The sequence below is a fragment of the Mustela nivalis genome, assembly GCF_964662115.1.
Source record: "Mustela nivalis genome assembly, chromosome: 1".
Classification (NCBI taxonomy): Eukaryota; Metazoa; Chordata; class Mammalia; order Carnivora; family Mustelidae; genus Mustela; species Mustela nivalis.
Window position 1 is genome coordinate 113,888,792 of NC_139020.1, and position 19,456 is coordinate 113,908,247.

General features: G+C 35.0%; 1 protein-coding gene across 6 annotated transcripts in view; it reads right to left on the bottom strand.

Annotated features, from left to right (window-relative positions):
* The window catches only part of ACAP2 (ArfGAP with coiled-coil, ankyrin repeat and PH domains 2), a 140,067-nt gene that overhangs the window by 60,188 nt on the left and 60,423 nt on the right, over positions 1-19,456 (bottom strand). For all 6 annotated transcript variants that reach the window (XR_014302912.1, XR_014302913.1, XM_082699600.1 and 3 more), the window contains exons 5-6: positions 3,194-3,252; positions 1,660-1,843 (exon numbers count right to left, since the gene is read on the bottom strand). Coding sequence is in view for 4 of the 6 variants with exons in the window: in XM_082699600.1 (XP_082555726.1) it covers positions 1,660-1,843; positions 3,194-3,252 (243 nt within the window). In the remaining 2 variants the exon portion in view is untranslated. The remainder of the gene's footprint in view (positions 1-1,659; positions 1,844-3,193; positions 3,253-19,456) is intronic.

A 19,456-nucleotide genomic window follows, 5' to 3' on the forward strand; every position in this document is an offset into this window, starting at 1 on the left:
ATGACCCTGAGATCATGACCTGAGCCAAAATCAAGAGACAGATGCTCAATTAACTGAGCCAGCAGGTGCCCCAATACACAGAATTTTTTAATTTGGTTTTTAGATATAGCAGCTGAGAATGAGAATATCTGATGTAACTGTCCATAAGAATCTCTAGGATTGGGTAAGAAGATTTCAGCATTCAGTTAGGTAAGAGCAAGAAAAAAAAAAAAAAAAAAAGCCATTTAGAAGAAGACAGTTCTCAGTTGTAAATCAAAAAGAAAGAGGGACATCTGAGAAAAACAGATTTTGTCATCTATATATTATGGTTATTCAAGTAAGAGGCATGAGACTGTCAGGGAAATCAAAAGGTCAGAAAAGAATAGGACCAAAGAGGTAACCCTGAAAAAGAGGTCGAAAAGATTTTGGATAAAGGAAAGAAGCCCAAGGTGAAAAGTGAAAAGAAATACAAAGTAATAGAAGTTAATAAATAGAAGTTAGTGCAATGTAAAAGTGGTTTAAGATAAATCAAGACAAAAGTATATTTCAAAAAAAGAGAGTTGTGGTCCACTATCTCAATGAAACACAACAGTCAAGTTGGTTAAGAATTAAACTGTATCTAATGAGTAAGCCTTAGCATGAGCCATTTCAGTGGAATGGGATAGGAAGATAATATTCATACCACCACAGGAAGTACAGTAAATGGGAGATAGCTAATAGAAGATAGGAAATACAGACAATTCCATTCTAGAAGATTCTCACTAATAAGTGGAATGTACTTCATTTTCTAACTTCCCACTTAGTGAATAGAAACTTCAAAAAAAAGTCACTTTCTACTGTTTTGCAAAGTTATCTAAGTAGTTTTTAATCACTAATTTGTACACGGTTACTTGTGCATTTTTCTGAAGAAATGATCTGTGATTGCTAGTCAGCAATCTCTGGGGACTTCACTGCTGTTTTGTAAAAGGAGATTCAGACAAACTAATTTCTTAAGCTTTAAAGCTTTCAACTCATGATATGTAAAAATACATCATGTACATGTGAAATAATGTATGCTTTGCCTTCACTTTTCATGTCTCTCGAGTCCCTCTGGAGACATATCACATTCAAACTGATTTCAATTACACATAGAACCAGAAGATCACCAGGCAACTTAGCAAATACTGATCTCTAGTTTTAAAAAAGAGAAAGTAATGCAAATATAAGAACACCACTTCTAGAAATATTTTTCATTTGGTACCATGGTATGCCTTAATACATCTAAGAATCTACTCTAAAGAAATAATCAGAAATATGGCAAAAGATTTATATCCAAAGATGTTGTTATCATTTACCATTACTGAATACTGTATTTTCACTATTGCCAGTAAAAAATGGCTGTCTGATAAGTAGTATTAATTAACACAGCAACTCCACAGAATAAAATAAAGCAATTAAAATGTTTTTTACAACATTTTAAAATGAGGGAAAGTATCACGTTAAGTGAAAAGGGGAAAGAATCAGAACCAAAGGTATACACATATATTTATGTACATACACAGATACACACTCAAGTGAAAAGTCTTAACAACATCATTTAATTTTAGACTCAAGAAAACAGTACTAGTTCTTTACAGTGCGATCATTCAAAAATAATGACATGTTTAGTTAGCATTTTCTGAAAACAAATAATAAATATACCTGAAGTACGTAGTCGAGAGCTATGTGTCGAAAACATTTTCTTGTAGCTGTCAGAATGTTCGTGGCTTCTTCAACTTCGTGCTGTTTGTTTCTTTGTACTTGAGCATTTTTTACTAGTGCATTTTCTTTTTCTTCACTGACTTTCTCAAATTGCTTCTTGGCATCTTTAAATTTTCTAAGATCTCTAAAAAATAAAAAGAGTAAAACTTCCATAAATCCTACTATGGGTGAAATACAAAACACACTTTTAAGAAATATCACTCGTGGGGCGCCTGGGTGGCTCAGTGAGTTAAAGCCTCTGCCTTTGGCTCAGGTCATGATCTCAGGGTCCTGGGATCGAGCCCCGCATCGGGCTCTCTGCTCGGCAGGGAGCCTGCTTCTTCCTCTCTCCACCTGCCTCTCTGCCTACTTGTGATCTCTGTCAAATAAATAAATAAAATCTTAAAAAAAAAAAACAAAAGAAATATCACTTGTATCTTGTTGAGGGAAATTACTATGCCAAATGACACAAATATATCCTTCTAACACACACATATACAATCTTTGGTAAAAAGAACTGTATACCCATAAAGGGTAATGGTTTCCATTTCAGTATTCTGAAAATCTGAAATATTTGATTCCATTAATGAGCTTAGATAAGCACTTTATTATATCAGAGAACTAGGCAAAATGATTTGAAGACACTGATTTTAAAATACTAATAAAGTAGACCCGAGAAAGACTCTATTTAAAGTCTTTGTAAGAAGCCATAATTTTTCATGCATACATTCTATAAGGACATTCTGAACATTAGTCTATTATTTGGAAAGAATCTGTGAGACATCACTAACAGGACAATGAATTCTAAACCACTAAACGGCAATGCATTATATTCATGAGATGTGCCACTTTTTTATAGCTTTTAACATCTATAATTTATCCTGAATACTGTAGCATAAACAACTTTATCTGAAATTTTATATATTCTGTCAATAATTAAAAGAGAAAAACTGAATTATTAATGTGGGAAAGGAAACTGTTCCTATCTGGAAAGTTCACGTTTTTATCTCCAGTTTAATTTTATTTCACATATAAAATGGGACGAATGTGACACAAAAGGCTCACATGTAGCAAAAAACATGCACTTTCATGATTCATTCTCATATATTCCATTATCTTCTTTTCAAAGAAAATACCATATTGAGACAATGGTAAATTAGCCTCAACTATACTAACTAATAGTATTTCAACCACTTTTGAGGCCTGCTTTGATTTTGAATGGTCATTATTTATTTTATTTGTTAATCTATAACAATCCTAGCTATGTATCCTGAATACAAATTTCATAGTATAAATGATTCACTGAAAGGCATGAAGTCTGATTCCGTTATGGAGTATTCATGAGGAAATGCAATATACATTTTACAAAGCAAAAAAACAAAAACTCCAGTATTTTCAGTAAATCACAGTCCATAAAATCCTCCCAAAAGATAACAACTCCCAAATGTGATCATTAATGGATTGCTTTTCTTTCTCTTTATTGCAATTGACTTACTCTTTAACAAAGTTCTGAAGCTGTGCTTTAATTGATCTCTGAGTTTGGTCAAATAGGATCTGAAAGATAAAATGTAACATTAAACAACTAGAAAAGTAAACAAAAAATAATATATAGGTTGATAAGTAACACATCCTTCTACCAGTACTCAATTCTAATAACACCTATACTTCTTACTGAAGACTACATAAAAAATAAGCATTTAAAAAGAAACTGAAACTTTCAAGTCAATTTCATCTGTCTAAAAATTAAAATTATTTCTAATTACAGAGAAAAATCAAATCTGCATTACCATGTAAATAGAGTGCTCAAACAATAGAGCAATTTATTTCCCTGATTTTTAATTCAAGCTTTGAAAAACAACCTGAGAGAGTAACAAAAATTCTACTTCATTTACTGCAGGAATTTCTTACTTTTTTTTTTTTTTTTTTTTTTTTAGGAATTTCTTACTTTAACGTATCAAAACACCTCAAGTAAAAACAACTCCAAAACTGCCTTATATCTTAGTTAGAGGTTTCTCATTTGGGAAGACCTAGAGATTTAAATGTGTTTGTTTTTTTTTAAGATTTTATTTATTTATTTATTTATTTATTTGACAGAGAGAAATCACAAGTAGATGGAGAGGCAGGCAGAGAGAGAGAGAGAGGGAAGCAGGCTCCCTGCTGAGCAGCAAGCCCGATGCGGGACTCGATCCCAGGATCCTGAGATCATGACCTGAGCCGAAGGCAGCGGCTTAACCCACTGAGCCACCCAGGCGCCCGAGATTTAAATGTTTTATATTATTAATTCGAGTAAACATTATATAGTCCTTTAGGTTCAATGACTATTAAGACTGGAGAAAAGAACAAAATTTTATTCCTTATGACAATATTTTGCCCCACTTAAATAATGCCACATATTAAACTTTAGTAGTTTTATGTGTGGGAATTTCACTGGGCTTGTCATGGAAATTCTGAGTACTGCGATAATTTATAGATACTCTACATTTAGAGTTTGAAACAAATGTCAGATGAACGGGCACAAAAATCAGTATTTAGGAGTGCCTGGATAGCTCAGTTGTTAACTGTCTGCCTTCGGCTCAGGTCATGATCCCAGTGTCCCGGAACTGAGCCCCGTGTCAGGCTCCCTGCCCTTCAGGAAGCCTGCTTCTCCCTCTCCCAAACCCCCTGCTCTCACTATGTTCCTGCTCTCACTGTTTCTCTCTGTCAAATAAATAAGTGAAATACTTAAATATATATATATCAATATTCAACACAAAACAAAAAAAATCCTGTATCCTTCTCATTAAAAACAGTATCAATTTCGTTTTCTCTGAAATCTTGCTACTAAATGCTGAACACCAACACCACACACACCCACACACACACACCACACCTGGGTTGAGTACTACAGGATTTAAAAATATGCCAATTTGCTTCGAGAGAAAAAAATCATTTTCTGTAATATGTTAAATCCAAAGTATTAAATTCAAATTAAGCATAAGAGAGGAAATAATAAAGATGATCGGAAGTCAGCTAAACAGAAAACAGAAAATCAGTAACCAAAACTCAACGAAACCGTAAGCCAATTCTTTCAGAAGATCAATAAAGTTGATAAACCTCCTGCCAAAATGATCAAGAAACAATTTTAAAACACAAACTTCAGGGGCACCTGGGTGGCTCAATCAGTTAAGTGTCTGACTCTTATTTTGGCTCAGGGTTGTGAAATCAAATCTCATATTGGGCTCCATGCTGGGTGTGGGACCTACCTGAGGTTCTCTCTCTCTCACTTTCTCTCTCTCTCCCTCTGTCCCTCCTCCCAACTCTAAAAAAAAATACTTTAAATACCAAGAAGAAGAGAGATGACAAAACCACAGATTCTACAAGTACTAAAAAGAATAATCAGGGGAACTGAGGAATAATTTTATGCCTATACATTCAACAAGCAAGATGGGTTAATTCCTTGAAACACAAAAACTACCAAAACTCACTCAGTAAAAAATCAATAACCTAAACAGAATAAAAGAAATAGAATCTACAGTTAAAAACCCATATACTATAAAGTTAAAGCTATACTTACATAAAACTTAGCAATCCCATTCCTAGGCACTTGCCCAAGAAAAAAAAAAACTTAAATTTACACCAAACTCTATAACCAAACATTTATAGCAACTCCCATTATTAACTGCCAAAACTTGGAAACAACCCAAACATCCTTAAAGAAATAAACTATGGTACATCCATGCAATTGAATACTACTCAATAATAAAAAAGAACAACTACTAATACATACAACAACATATATGAATCTCAATAGATTTACCTAAGTAAAATAAATCATATTCAAAAGGCTACAAGCTATATGATTCCATTTATATGACACTCAAAAAAGATAAAACTATAGGGATAAAAAAATAAATCAGAAATTTCTAGTGGTCAGGGGTAGATGGAAGGGTACTAACAAAGGAATAAATAAGGGTATTCTTAGGGTTACAAGAACTGTCATGCGTATAGAGTGTGGTATAAGATCCAACTGTATGTGTTTGTCAAAATTCGTAAAACTAATTAATAGCATTTATCACAGAATTTAAACAAACAATCCTAAAATTTGTATAGAACCCCAAAGATCCAAAGCAATCTTGCAAAAGAACAAAATTGGACGCATCACAATCCCAGATTTCAAACTATACTACCAAGCTATAGTAATCAAATATTATGGTGCTAGCAGAAAAACATACACACAGATCAATGGAACAGAATAAAGAACCCAGAAACAAACTCATGTTTCATTAATCTATAAGAATATACATCAGAGAAAAACACAGTCTCTTCAATACATACTGCTGGGAAAACTGGATAGCTACATGCAAAAGAATTAAACGGACCACTTTCTTACACCATACACAAAAACAAACTCAAAACAGAATAAGACCTAAATGTGATACCTGAAACCATAAATATCCTAAAAGAATATACAGACAGTAAACTCTTGGACATTGGCCTTAGTGTTTTTCTGATTCTATCTCCCCAGGCAAGGGAAATAAAAGAAAAATAAACAATTGTGACTACATCAAATTAAAAAGCTTTTGCATGGTGAAGGAAATCATCAATAAAATGAAAAGGCAACATACTGACTAGGAGAAGATATTTGCAAATGATATATCTGATAAGGGGTTAATACCCAAAATACATAAAGATATCATACACCCGGCACCTAGACGGTTTAGTTGGGTTAAGCATCTGCCTTCCACTCAAGTGATGATCTCAGGGTTCTGGGATCAAGCCCCACATCAGGCTCCCCACTCAGTGGGAAGTATGCCTCTCCCTTTCTCTCTCCCTTTGTGATATCTCTTGCTCTCGCTCTCACTCCCTCTCAAATAAATTAAAAAAAAAAAAAAAAACTTAAAAAAAAAGAATTCATACATAAAACAAACAATCTGGTTTAAAATTGGCAGACAACCTGGGTAGACATTTTTCCAAAGACAATACACAGATGGCCAACAAGCACATAGAAAGATTCTCAACATCACTCATCATCAGGGAAATGCAAATCAAAATCATAATGAGCTATCACCTCACACAAGTCAGAATGGCTAATATCAAAAAAATAAGAACAAGTGTTGGTAAGCATATGGAAATAAGGGAACCCTCAATATCCCTCATGAATACAGATGCAAAAATTCTTAATATGTAACTAATACATAATAACAACATATAAAAGGGACAACATATCATAACTAATTGGGATTTTGGAATTGCGAGATTGATTTAACACTTAAAGACAATGACTATAATTTGCCATGTTAACAAACTAAAACAAAAACTACAGGACTATCTCAACAGATACAAAAAGCATTTAACCAAATACAACATCCATTCCTGACAAAAATTCTCAAGAATCCAGGAACAGAAGGGGACTTCCTCAAATTAATAAAAGGCACATATGAAAAACCTACCACTAACATATTTAGTGGTGAAAGGCTTCTTAATGGCAATGATCAAGAACAAGGAAAGAATGTCTGCTCTCATCACTTCTATTCAACATCGTACTAGAAATCCTAGCAATGCAAGTAAGCAAGAAAAATGGGAAAAAGGGGAAATATTAGAAAGGAAGAATATAAACCTATCTTTATCCACAGGTGATACGATTGGCAATACAGATAATAAGGAATTTACAAAAATGTCTACTAGGACCAGTAAGTGTATTTAGCAGGGCCACAGGAACAAAGTCAATATACATAAATCAATTTCTATATACCAGCAACAACTAATTAGAAACCAAACTTTAAAAAATATTTATAGTAGGGGCACCTGGGTGACCCAGTGGGTTAAAGCCTCCACCTTTGGCTCAGGTCATGATCCCAGGGTCCTGGGATCCAGCCCAGCATCGGGCGCTCTGCTCAGCAGGGAGCCTGCTTTCCTTCCCCTCTCTCTACCTACCATGATCTCTGTCTGTCAAATAAATAAATAAAATCTTTAAAAAATATATTTACAGTAGCATCAAAAAATAGGAAATACTTGGGCATTTATCTGATATATAAGACTTGTACAGTGAAGACTACAAAACATTACGAAGAAAATTAAAGAAAACTTAAATAAATGGAGAGACAAATTGTGTTCATGGACTGGAAGACTCAATACTAGTATGATGTCAAGTTTTACCAAACTGATCTATACATTCAATGCAACACCACTCAAAATCCCAGTAAGATTTTCTGAAGAAGCTGAAACTCTGATTCTAAAATTTATGTGAGAACGTAGAAGACCTAGAATAGCAAGCCAATTTCCAAAAAAATAAAAAATAAAAAGGAACAAAGCTGGAATAGCTATACTACCTGACTTCAAGGCTTACTATGAAAGCTACAGTAATTAGGCTATTATCCTATTAGAATAAAGATAAGCAAAAAGATCAGTGAAACTAAATAGAGCCCCAAAATGACACACACTTTTTTTTTAGACAAAAGGTACCAACAATGTGGCACTGGTGGTACACTGGCAAGAACAGCTGCCTTCCAAAAGGTGCCAATATGGGAAAGATAATTTTTTGAGCAAGTGGTGTTAGAACAAACAACTGAAGAGTCATATGCTGAAAAAAATAAACCTTGACCCTTACCATGCAAACATATAGAAAATTTAACTCAGAATGGATCACAAATCTAAACAGAATAAATCGGTAAACATTTCTTGGTAGGACACAAAAAGAAAACTATATATAAAAAAAGACAATCAATAAATTGACAATCAAAATTAAAAACTACTGCTCTTCAAAAGATATGGTTATAAAAGTGAAAAAGTAAAAGCCTGAGAGAAAATATCTGCAAAACATTTATCTGACAAAAAAACGTATCTGGAGGGACGCCTGGGTGGCTCAGTTGGTTGGGCGTCTGCCTTCGGCTCAGGTCATGATCCCAGGGTCCTGGGATCGAGTCCCACATCGGGCTCCTTGCTCGGCAGGGAGCCTGCTTCTCTCGCTGCCTCTACTTGACTCTCTGCCTGCTTGTGTGTACTCTCTCTCTCTGGCAAATAAATAAAATCCTTAAAAAAAAAAGTATCTGGAATACAGAAAGAATTCTTTCAACTAAATAATAGTAAGATTTTAAAACTCCAGAAATTTTTAATGTGCAAAAGATCTGACATTTCACCAAAGAAGATACACTAATGGAAAATAAACACACACAAAAAAGATGCTCGGCATCATTAGTTATTAAGAAAATGCAAATTAAAACAATGATTAATTTAAAAAGAATGACCATACCAACTGTTCTGATTGTGTGAAACAACCAGAACTCTCAGACATGGCTGCTGTAAAATACATAGTCAACTTCAGAAAACAATTTCCAAATTTTGTGAGGTTTTCTTTAATTTCTTTGAAGAAGTTAAAATTTTTTTTAATTTAACAAAGAATGAATATTAACATTATTATAAACAATAATAAAATAAGTTCTTTTCTCTTCCCTTAATTTTTCTTAGCAATGTTTTGTAGTCTTCACTATACAAATAGTTTTGTAAAAAGTTAAACATAATCCTACCTTATGAATTAGCCATTCTACTCCTATTTACACAAAAGAAATAAATGCATATACCTATGTAAACTTTTACATAAATTTTTATAAGCAGCTTTATTTTTAATAGCCAAAACCCAGAAACAACTCAAATATTCATTGTGGTAGCTTTAAAATATGTCCACAAATTCTTTAACACTGCTCTCTTCAAAAGTGGAGTCTGATACTTCTCACCTTGAGAAAAGGCTGGTTATAGTACCATACTTCTAACAAATGGTAATCTGGAGGAAGTGACAATGTGTGACTTCTAACAGAAGACTAAGTCATGAAGAGTAATGCAGCTTTCTCTTTGCCCTTGCTCTTGGATCACTTGTTTAGGTAGTAACTACATTCCATGTAGTAAGGACATTCAAGAATTCCTGCCCAGGGAGAAGGATCCTTGGGAGGAACTGAGGCTTGGATCCAACAGCCATGTACATGGCCCTGTCTTGGAAGTAGATCCTCCAGCTCCAGTAAAGCTTTCAACTGACTGTGGCCCAACCAACACCTTAACAGCAATCTCACAGAAGACTCTGAGCCAGAGCAACCCAGCTCTTTAAAAATTCCTGGCCCAGAAACCATGATAGTAAGTGTTTATTGTTTTAAGCCACTAAATTTTGTGGGTAATCCACTGTATAGTAATAGGTAACTAATATATGCATCAACAGGTCAATGGATAAATAAATTATGATATATCCATATAGTGTAATAGTATTAAGCAATAAAAAAAATTTATTGATAACCATAAAACTACTGTGTTTCAAAATAATTACATTAATTCCATTTAGAAAAGCCAAACTAACCAATAACGATAGAAAGCAGATCAGTGAATGTCTAGAAATAAGGAGACGGCAAACAGAATTCTAAAGTGGCATAGGAAAACTTTTGCGGTGTAACTGTTACTATGCTCACTCAGGTGACAGTTTACACGGAGGTTTATATATGTCAACACGAAATTATATGATTTCATATGCTGGTTATATAATTACTCAGTAGCACTTCTTTAAAAAATCCATATATTCCAGGGAGAAAAAAACACAATGTTTTCCTGTGTAGCACTGTCACTGTTTTAAAACTATAAAAGCATTACCATCTACATTCTCCAAGACAGAGCATTACCTCAACCAAATTTTATATACACTTGAAGAGGATTAAGAAGTATTTTAGGAAACTGCCAATTATCTAGACAACATATTTTCAACACCTCCACTACAGTGAGAAGTATGTTGTTAATGCAAAAGCAACTGAGTAAAGAGTTGTCTCCTACTTGCCAACTGCATGCCACTGGGCCAACCTACCAGCTAACTACTGCTCTTCTTGTGCGGAACTGCTCCACAGAGTTGCCTGCAATTAGTTCCATTCTATACTCTGCCTGAGGCAGAATTCACAACCTTACTTTTCATATGCTAAAAATAAGAAGCTGGACAAAACTTGAAAGAATCAGAGGCTGAAATAAAAGCAGCCTTGTCAATGTTCCTGGAAGCCAGGTACCAAATGAACTCTTTCCTAACCTTCTCCCTTTATCTGATTTCCCCATTTTCCTTGTGTTGTGTTCTACTATCTTCACTAGTTACAGATTCTGATCCAGACCTTATTCAAGGTGCTTGGTGACCACCCAAAAACTTTACCTAGGTTTTAGACCCAAAAAATGGTTTTATCCACAGAATTGAGTACATCTCAGGTCTTGTCTTCTGTTTTATACCACAAAACCTGGAAGGGTATAATAAAGCCACAGTCAGACATTTGGTGGGTGAGGGTAGCTACCAACACGAAAGCTAAGGTTCAATTCTATTTCTGGGCATGAACAGTATTATTTCTAGTGACATATATATATGTAGCAAATAATCAGCAATGAATCATTTGACCTACTGCTAATTATAAAAGGATCTGACCTGAGTACAAAGATAACATATGGCTGTTTAACGCCAATGGCTTTGGGTGCCTGGGTGGCTCAGTTGGTTAAGTGGCAGACTCTCAATTTTCAAGCTCAGATCATAATCTCAATATTGTGGGATCAAGCCCCATGTTGGGCTCCACGTGGAGAGTCTGCTTAACGATTCTCTCTCTCCCTCTCCCTTTGCCTCCCACCACTCGCCCTCTCAATCAGTCTTTAAAACTAACAGCTTACACTCAGGTTTACTCCCCATTCATGCTTAGACCTGGTTAAAAGCAACACTATCTCATCTGCTTTCAGGAAAGGATGAAAGCTGAGATGCACTTTATACATGGCAAACAGTACTCTAGGAAAGTTAGCTGAAGACATGTTACACATTCATAGTTGGCACTGAAAAGTTCCCAATTCTTACCATTTAGGTCCCACTGGTTCGAAGTATAAATTTTGTAGTTTATAGTCTTTGTCTTCCATTTAAATATTACTCAACTACCACAGCACTTTCTTCTATAATTCTATAGGACATAATCATCCTGTCCTTTCCAAAATCTATTGAAGAGTATAGGACTATGGCTATGGACTCACTGAATGTTTTTATGTTTTTAAGATTTTATTTATTTATTTGAGAGAGATCATGAGCAAGCAGAGAGGAAGGGCAGAGGGAGAGGGAGAGTCTCAAGTAGACTCCCTGTTTGAGAGTTTTAGGGATGGGGAAAAATTTTTTCTAAAGGTTCCAAACACTTGGGTCATGGCACACCCTACTGGTGTATCAAAAGATACAATGGACTGTATATATAGATGAATACCAAGAAGTCTTCTCATCCCTCCATGTACATGGTATTCTCCCACCAAAAGGTAGAGTTAATTTCCCTTTACAATGAATCTGGGGTACCCTTGTGTCTTGCTTTGACCAAAAGAATGTAGCAGAAATGATTTTGTGTCATTTCCAGGCCTAGGCCTTAAGAAAAACCAGCTATCACATTAAGAAGTCTGACTACCGTGCTGGAGACAGACCCACATTGTAAGAGAAAAGCCCTAAAGAATGAAAGACTCCAAAGGGCAGGAGAAGCCAGGCCAGTCCCAGCCATTCTAGCCACCCCAGATGAGACACCAGACATGCTCGATCCTCCAGCCACCCACACAAGCCACTCAACCAAAACCAACTGATGTACAGACAAGCTGTCCCCTCCAACCCCTACCCAAACACATGACAATAGTTGTTTTAGGTCACCAAATGTTGGGGTGTTTAAACAGCCAGAAATAAGTAAGATGTCAATAGTCTTACATAAGATATTAGTGTTTATAAGGGTTTTGGGTTTTGTTCTTGTTTTTTTAAGAGAGGTAGAGGGAGGCAGAGAATCTTAAAAACAGGCTCCATGCTCAGCATAGAGCCCAATGCCAGGCCTAATCTCACAACTGTGAGATCATGACCTGAACTGAAATCAAGAGTCAGACACTTAACCAATGGAGCCACACAGGCACCCCCATGTTTATAAATTTTCGTGGTGATTTTAAGAAGTTGTTCTATTTGGTACAACCATTCAAAAATTACCAACTGCTAAAATTACATCTTTGCTAAAATTATATTTTATTTGTCTGACTTGCTCTGTAAAGTATTTAAATACAGTAATTATTACTTAAACAAAATTATGTAACTTTCCCCCTGGTGTTACCATTTGAATCATCCAAAATTATTTTAGTCACAATTTGTTTGTCATCACTTCTTGGCTTTGTGCTCACTCTTAAAATATTTCATCTTTCTTTGCCTCTTCATAAATTTTTGCTATTAATGTGCTCTTATTTTTCATATTTCTCCTACTTATAAGCTTTATATGGCTGTTTCCTTATCATCATCATTTATATGAGGTATTCCTATTAGAATACAATCGATTATTTTTTGGACTATTACTTCTTGATATTTATTATTGGCTTTTGATATTAATTAGCCAAACTCTGACTCTTGATAAAATTTCATTGTTTTCTTTTTAATTATTAAAAAACATTTATTTTTGAATTGAAATTAAATGCACATAATCTGTTGTGATAAGCACTGAGGGTTACACATAAGTGATGAATCACTAAATTCCACCCCTGAAACTAATATTACACTATATGTTAACTAACTCAAATTTAAATAAAAAAATTGAAATAAACAGATGCATATAAACATTTAAATGGGATTGTAGGCATTTACAGATCTAAAACACTTTGAAAATTTGATTTTCTGATCTTACATAAGAGTAACATTTATTGCATTAACTAAAATGAATTATTATTTTCTATTTTATTTATTAAATGTTCATTTTATCTTTCAACATAATTTTAAAACATTTTAAGAATGCAGAAAAATACATATATACATATCAATTTCTGAACCTTAAGACATATATTGTTTCATTTTCATACTTAAGGAGATTTTTTACTCATTGTTTTCCCACCATGATGGACAAACTTTTCAATAAATAGTGCTGGAAAGTGATCACATTCAGAATACAAACACAATGGCCCAAATTATCTTCTTTGATAAAGTCATTTATCAAAGACATTAAATGAATCATGGTAGAAGCAAACCATACAGGACTTCAACACAAAACATCCATTTCATACAGAAAGATTTGTACTCTAAAGTTCTGCAAACACAAAATAAGAGACAAAGTTCTTTTATGAGATCAGTCACAACAATATCAGATTAAGAAACCAGTTACAAAGAAAAAAAAAAGCAGTTAGTTACAAGACTACCCAAGTAAGAGCTAGAGCCAGAATGCCTCATACAATTGAAAATTGCACAATATATTAGCTTGCAAGGACAATGTCAAAACTTCATAATTTCCAAATAGGCAAAGGAAATTAAAAAGGTACCACATTTGAGTAACAGAACAGATGCACTTGACAGCATGCTAAAAAAACACAACAATCACTAATCCAGAAGAAAACTTTTTCAGAAGTGTTGATTGTTGAGTGATGATTCTACATGTTAAGAACTATGCTGAAGTTAACAGTAATGGTTGAAATGTCTGCATAGAAGATTTTCTTGCAAAGCCATTGATTGTTTTTGCAAAGTACCAAAACAAACTCCTAGGGATGAAATACTCAAAATGCCAGAAGAAAACTCTAAAACAAAAAAAGATCATATTATGGAGACATTATAATATTCCATACTGATACTGCTGTCACAATGAAAACAAGAGGTAAATTTCTGCTAAAAATTCATTTGGAAAACTCTGAAGATCTAGTAAGACATAATTTCACAAAACATCTTTTCATAAAGTAAAAGTTTGTGTGCAGATATAAATTCCAAGCTAAATGTTATCAAAATAATGTATGAATCTAAACAAAATATTCAAAACCTTTGGTTTATCCATTTTTAGCTTTTTGGTAAAGAAAGGATATGAGAGGGGTGCCTGGGTGGCTCAGTGGGTTAAAGCCTCTGCCTTCAGCTCAGGTCATGATCCCAGAATCCTCGGATCCAGCCCCCATCAGGCTCTCTGCTCAGCAGGGAGCCTGCTTCCTCCTGCCTCTCTGACTGCCTCTCTGCCTACTCGTGATCTCTGTCTGTCAAATAAATAAATAAAATCTTTAAAAAAAAAAAAAAAAAAAAAGAAGGGATATGAGAATATCACTCTCTGCTGTTTCAAACAAAACATATTGGCTGTCCAAAGGAGGAACTATTCCTCAGTTTATAAGTTAAAAGTGAATTCAAGGGCGCCTGGGTGGCTCAGTGGGTTAAGCCGCTGCCTTCGGCTCAGTCATGATCTCAGGGTCCTGGGATCGAGTCCCGCATCGGGCTCTTTGCTCAGCAGGGAGCTTGCTTCCCTCTACCTCTCTCTCTGCCTGCCTCTCGGTCTACTTGTGATCTCTCTCTGTCAAATAAATAAATAAAATCTTTAAAAATAATAATAATAATTAATAAATAAGTGAATTCAAAAAGTTTAGGAAGAATAAATCTCAATTTACAGATTTGGCTAATGCTAATTATTGACTTTAAAATATGGCTTAAGTAGAATTCTGCAAACTGATTAACTTCTTTCAAGCAATCCTTGATATTTTTGACAATTAACATACACTAACAAACTGTGTGGATTCAGAGTGTTGGAAGGAAGGGGCTGAGAATGAATCACTGAGGAGTCAGTGTTATAATCTACATCCACAAAGAGAATTATTCAAAGTTAATTAAGGATTAAAGGAAGAAAAAGTAGGTAAACCAACTTCTGTATATACCTCCGAAAAAGGTTCATCATTACTTTATTCAAAATCTATTCAATTTAGCCAGGAAAATTCAAGCATTACATATGTCAATGAAAGGGGGGGAGAGAACCTCAACTTAATGAATGATTACTCCTTTAAAGGACAACTTAGAGATAAAAAATTACTTAAATTCTAATTATGGGATAAAAAAGGTCCTATCAATCAGGAGGAAGGGGCAATAAATAAATTCCTGTCAATCAGGAGCAAAGGGAAATGAACACTCACCTGCCTTTCACAAATATGCCTACTTATGCAGACAACATTCTCATCAGTGACAATGACCAAGAATTTGAAAAGATCATCAATTTCAAAATCTTAATCAGGAATTACCTGAAACTATTTCATGCACAAGACCTATTTTTGTTAAAAAGTTATGTTCATGGAAGCTAGCTCAAGATTCTCATTAAAATATTTTTTAGGGTGCCTGGGTGGAAAACACAGCCTGTGTCTGTTTGGTAAACGAACTATTATTGGGGGCCGCTTAGGGTACTCAATCAGTTAAGCAGCTAAGCGTCTGCCCTCCGCTCAGGTCATGATCCCAGGGTCCTGGGATCAAATCCAACACCAGGCTCTCTGCTTAGCCAGGAGTCCACTTCTCCCTCTTCCTCTGTCCCTCCCCCTGCTTGTGCAAGGGTGCACTCGCTCTCTCTAATGAATAAAATCTTTAAAAATATATATATATTAAATATTTATAAGTGTTATACAAACTCAATGTGTAATATTGTCCCTAATACTATGTGTTTTATTTTAACATAATTCTATTAAAAAGAATTTTTTATTTATTAAATATTTATTAATTACTTTAACATAATTCCATTTTAAAAATCTAAACATTTTCACCAACTCCCAGACAGGACATGACACTTGCATGAAACCATCTATTGAGTGAATGAGTAGACAGCTATAATATGGAAACTCAAACTTACCAAAAAACTAAGCAAAGAATTACACATTTTATAGAATTTATACAGCAATTCAACCTTAAAGCTTCATTCAGCAAAGGTAATAATCAAATAAATATTCAAATTCCTTACACCAATAGCAAATTAGAATCCAAGAGAGTCATCAGTAAAGTTATAGAAATCTCTAATTTCCAGAAAAACAAGTCAGAATTCATGTCAACTCCAATACATAATAGAATGTAGCACATATGACCTGCTCTGGAAAAGTCATGAGTTGCATCTTCTAAAGACATGAGTTAAAATGGAACCCTAGGGAATTCTGATTCTGTAAGGAAAAAGGAACAATAACATCCACTTTTACAGAAACCACAAAAAAATCCAAATAATTTTTTTAAACAACCAAATGATCTAAGCCCAATCTATGTTTTTTCTTTAAAGATTTTATTTATTTATTTGACAGAGAGAGATCACAAGTAGACAGAGAGGCAGGCAGAGAGAGAGGGAAGCAGGCTCCCTGCTGAGCAGACAGCCTGATGCGGGCCTCGATCCCAGGACCCTGAGATCATGACCTGAGCCTAAGGCAGCGGCTTAACCCACTGAGCCACCCAGGCGCCCAGCCCAATCTATACTTAATCTTACTTGGCTAAAAATACAAATGGCTCTATTATTTCAAACATTTATTTAAACACATAAAGTTATTCATAAATGACATCTGTAAAATATCCAGCTTTTTATCCTGACACAAATTGATACACCAAAACCTAAATGTCACAAAGTCTGCTATAGACTGTGAGCAGACTCCAGCATTTATTACATTTTAGAAAGCAGTTTTGTCATATCCTATAAAGCCTCCTTCACCCTGTAATGCTATGTAATTAAAATTCATTGTAGAGAATGCTACTAAAATAAAGCATTTTATGTAGCAAGGTTTTTCCCACATATTAACAAATGGCTCTGAGATCATATTTAAATCTTATAAAAAATAATGCTTTGTAATCTTTGTAATATTTATAACTAAAAGTCATCTAGTAAAGCCCATTCATTTTACAGAGGAAGAGCATAAAGCTCAGAAAAATTAAATGATCTCCCCAGAATAAGAATTATGCACGTAGGCCATCTGAGTGGCTCAGTGGGTTAAAGCCTCTGCCTTTGGCTCAGGTCATGGTCCCAGGGTCCTGGGATCGAGCCCCACATCGGGCTTTCCACTCAGGGTGGAGCCTGCTTCCCCCTCTCTCTCTGCCTGCCTCTCTGCCTACTTGTGATCTCTCTCTCTCTCTCTCTCTCTCTCTGTCAAATAAATAAATAAAATCTTTTTTAAAAAAAGAATTATGCAAGTACGAGGGATATTATAGTAAACAAGAAGTATGTCATCCCTGTCTATATTCTAGTTAAGGTGAAGTATGTAGTATTATGATTGAGGAAGAATCTTTGCCTCATATATAAGAACTCTGATTCAAGTACACACAAGTCACTTCTCCTGGGAAAAATTAGAAGTACTTGTTAACAAGAAACCAAAAGGCCAGGTAAAACAGACAGCATAGCAACTATAAAAGGAAAGAATATTAAATTAAACCAAGGTCTTACAATTTCATACTTTTATCTATCAGTGCGAAAATTTCTGAGATGTTAATAAAAATATGCAGATAAAATTAGAAAATCATTTGACACCTCAGTGTACTTTCAGAGTTTTCTATATATACATATACAGTACATACACAAACACACACAAGCTCACCAACCTACAGCCTTAAGACCTTTGAGCAGATAGGCAGACAGAAAGTAATCTGTTGGTTTGCAAATTATTTTTTTTTTTAAGATTCTATTTATTTCAGAAAGGGAGAGAGAGAGAGAGAGAACACAAACAGTGGGGAGGGGCAGAGAAAGAGGGAGAAGCAGACTCCCTGCAGAGCTTGATCCCAGGACTATGAGATCAGGACCTGAGCTAAAGGTAGAAATTTAACCAGCCATCCAGGTGTCCCATTTGCTAATTATTTTTAAAGCAACATAAATTTTACAGTCAAAACAGAGACCCTGAAGTTTTTCAAGTGCCAGAAATAATAAAAGAAAAATTTTTAAACATCACTTTTAATTATCTACCCAGTGTGTGCTGTCACTGATTTTAAAAATTTATACTCATTTAATGACTATTAAAAAACACTTAAGAATTTTAATAACTTCATAACCTCGGTCTCCTTAACTCTGTTGTGAGTAACTACTTTCTACTATGAATCTTCTAGGTGGTAGTAGCAGAGATTAATATAACAAAGTGTCTACAGTCATGGAACTTAGAACAGACAATAAATTAGGCACATACATACACTTAAGAACCAGGCCACATATCTGTACATCATTGTGTGTGTGTGGTGTGCACACTCAGGTATGTGTGTATGTGTATAAAAAACAGTAAAATAACATAAAAGTGACCATAACATGGTCAAGAAGGTTTCTCTGAGAGGTTGTGACCTAAAAAAGGTGTTAGGAAGAGAAGGAATATTATAACGAAAACAGCCACAGATAGATATGAAGAACATTCCGCACAGAATAGATAGCAAGTGCAAAGGGCCTAAGAGGAGAGCTACTTTGATGTTAAAGAAGAGAGTCCAAGTAGCTTCAGCCAAGCACAGAGTTGAGATGAGATCAGGAAGTTATCAGCAAAAGGCTGGTCATAGGACTTGGTAGACCATGGTTATAATGGATTTTACTTTGAGTGTGATGGGAATCTAGAACAGTGGAATGCTGTTAATTTATATATATATATATATATATATATATATATATATATATATATCTTTTTTTTTTTTTTTTTTTTTTAAGATTCCCTTTATTTACCTGACACACAGAGAGAGAAATCAACAAGCAGGCAGAGAGGCAGGCGGGGGGCGGGGGGGTGGGGGAAGCAGGCTCTCCACCAAGCAGAGAGCCCGATACCGGGCTAGATCTCAGGACCCTGAGATCACGACCCAAGTCGAAGGCAGAGGCTTTAACCCACCGAACCACCCAGGCGCCCCTGTTAATTTATATTTTTATAGTTCTTCCTGACAGCGTGCCTGGGTGGCTCAGTCGGCTTGATTTTGGCTGGGTCATGATCTCAGGGTCGACCCTCACATCGGGCTCCATGCTGAATGTGGAGCCTGCTTAAGAGCTCTCTCTCCCTCTGTCCCCCACCGTACTCACTCACGCTCTTTCAAAAATAAATATAACAAAAT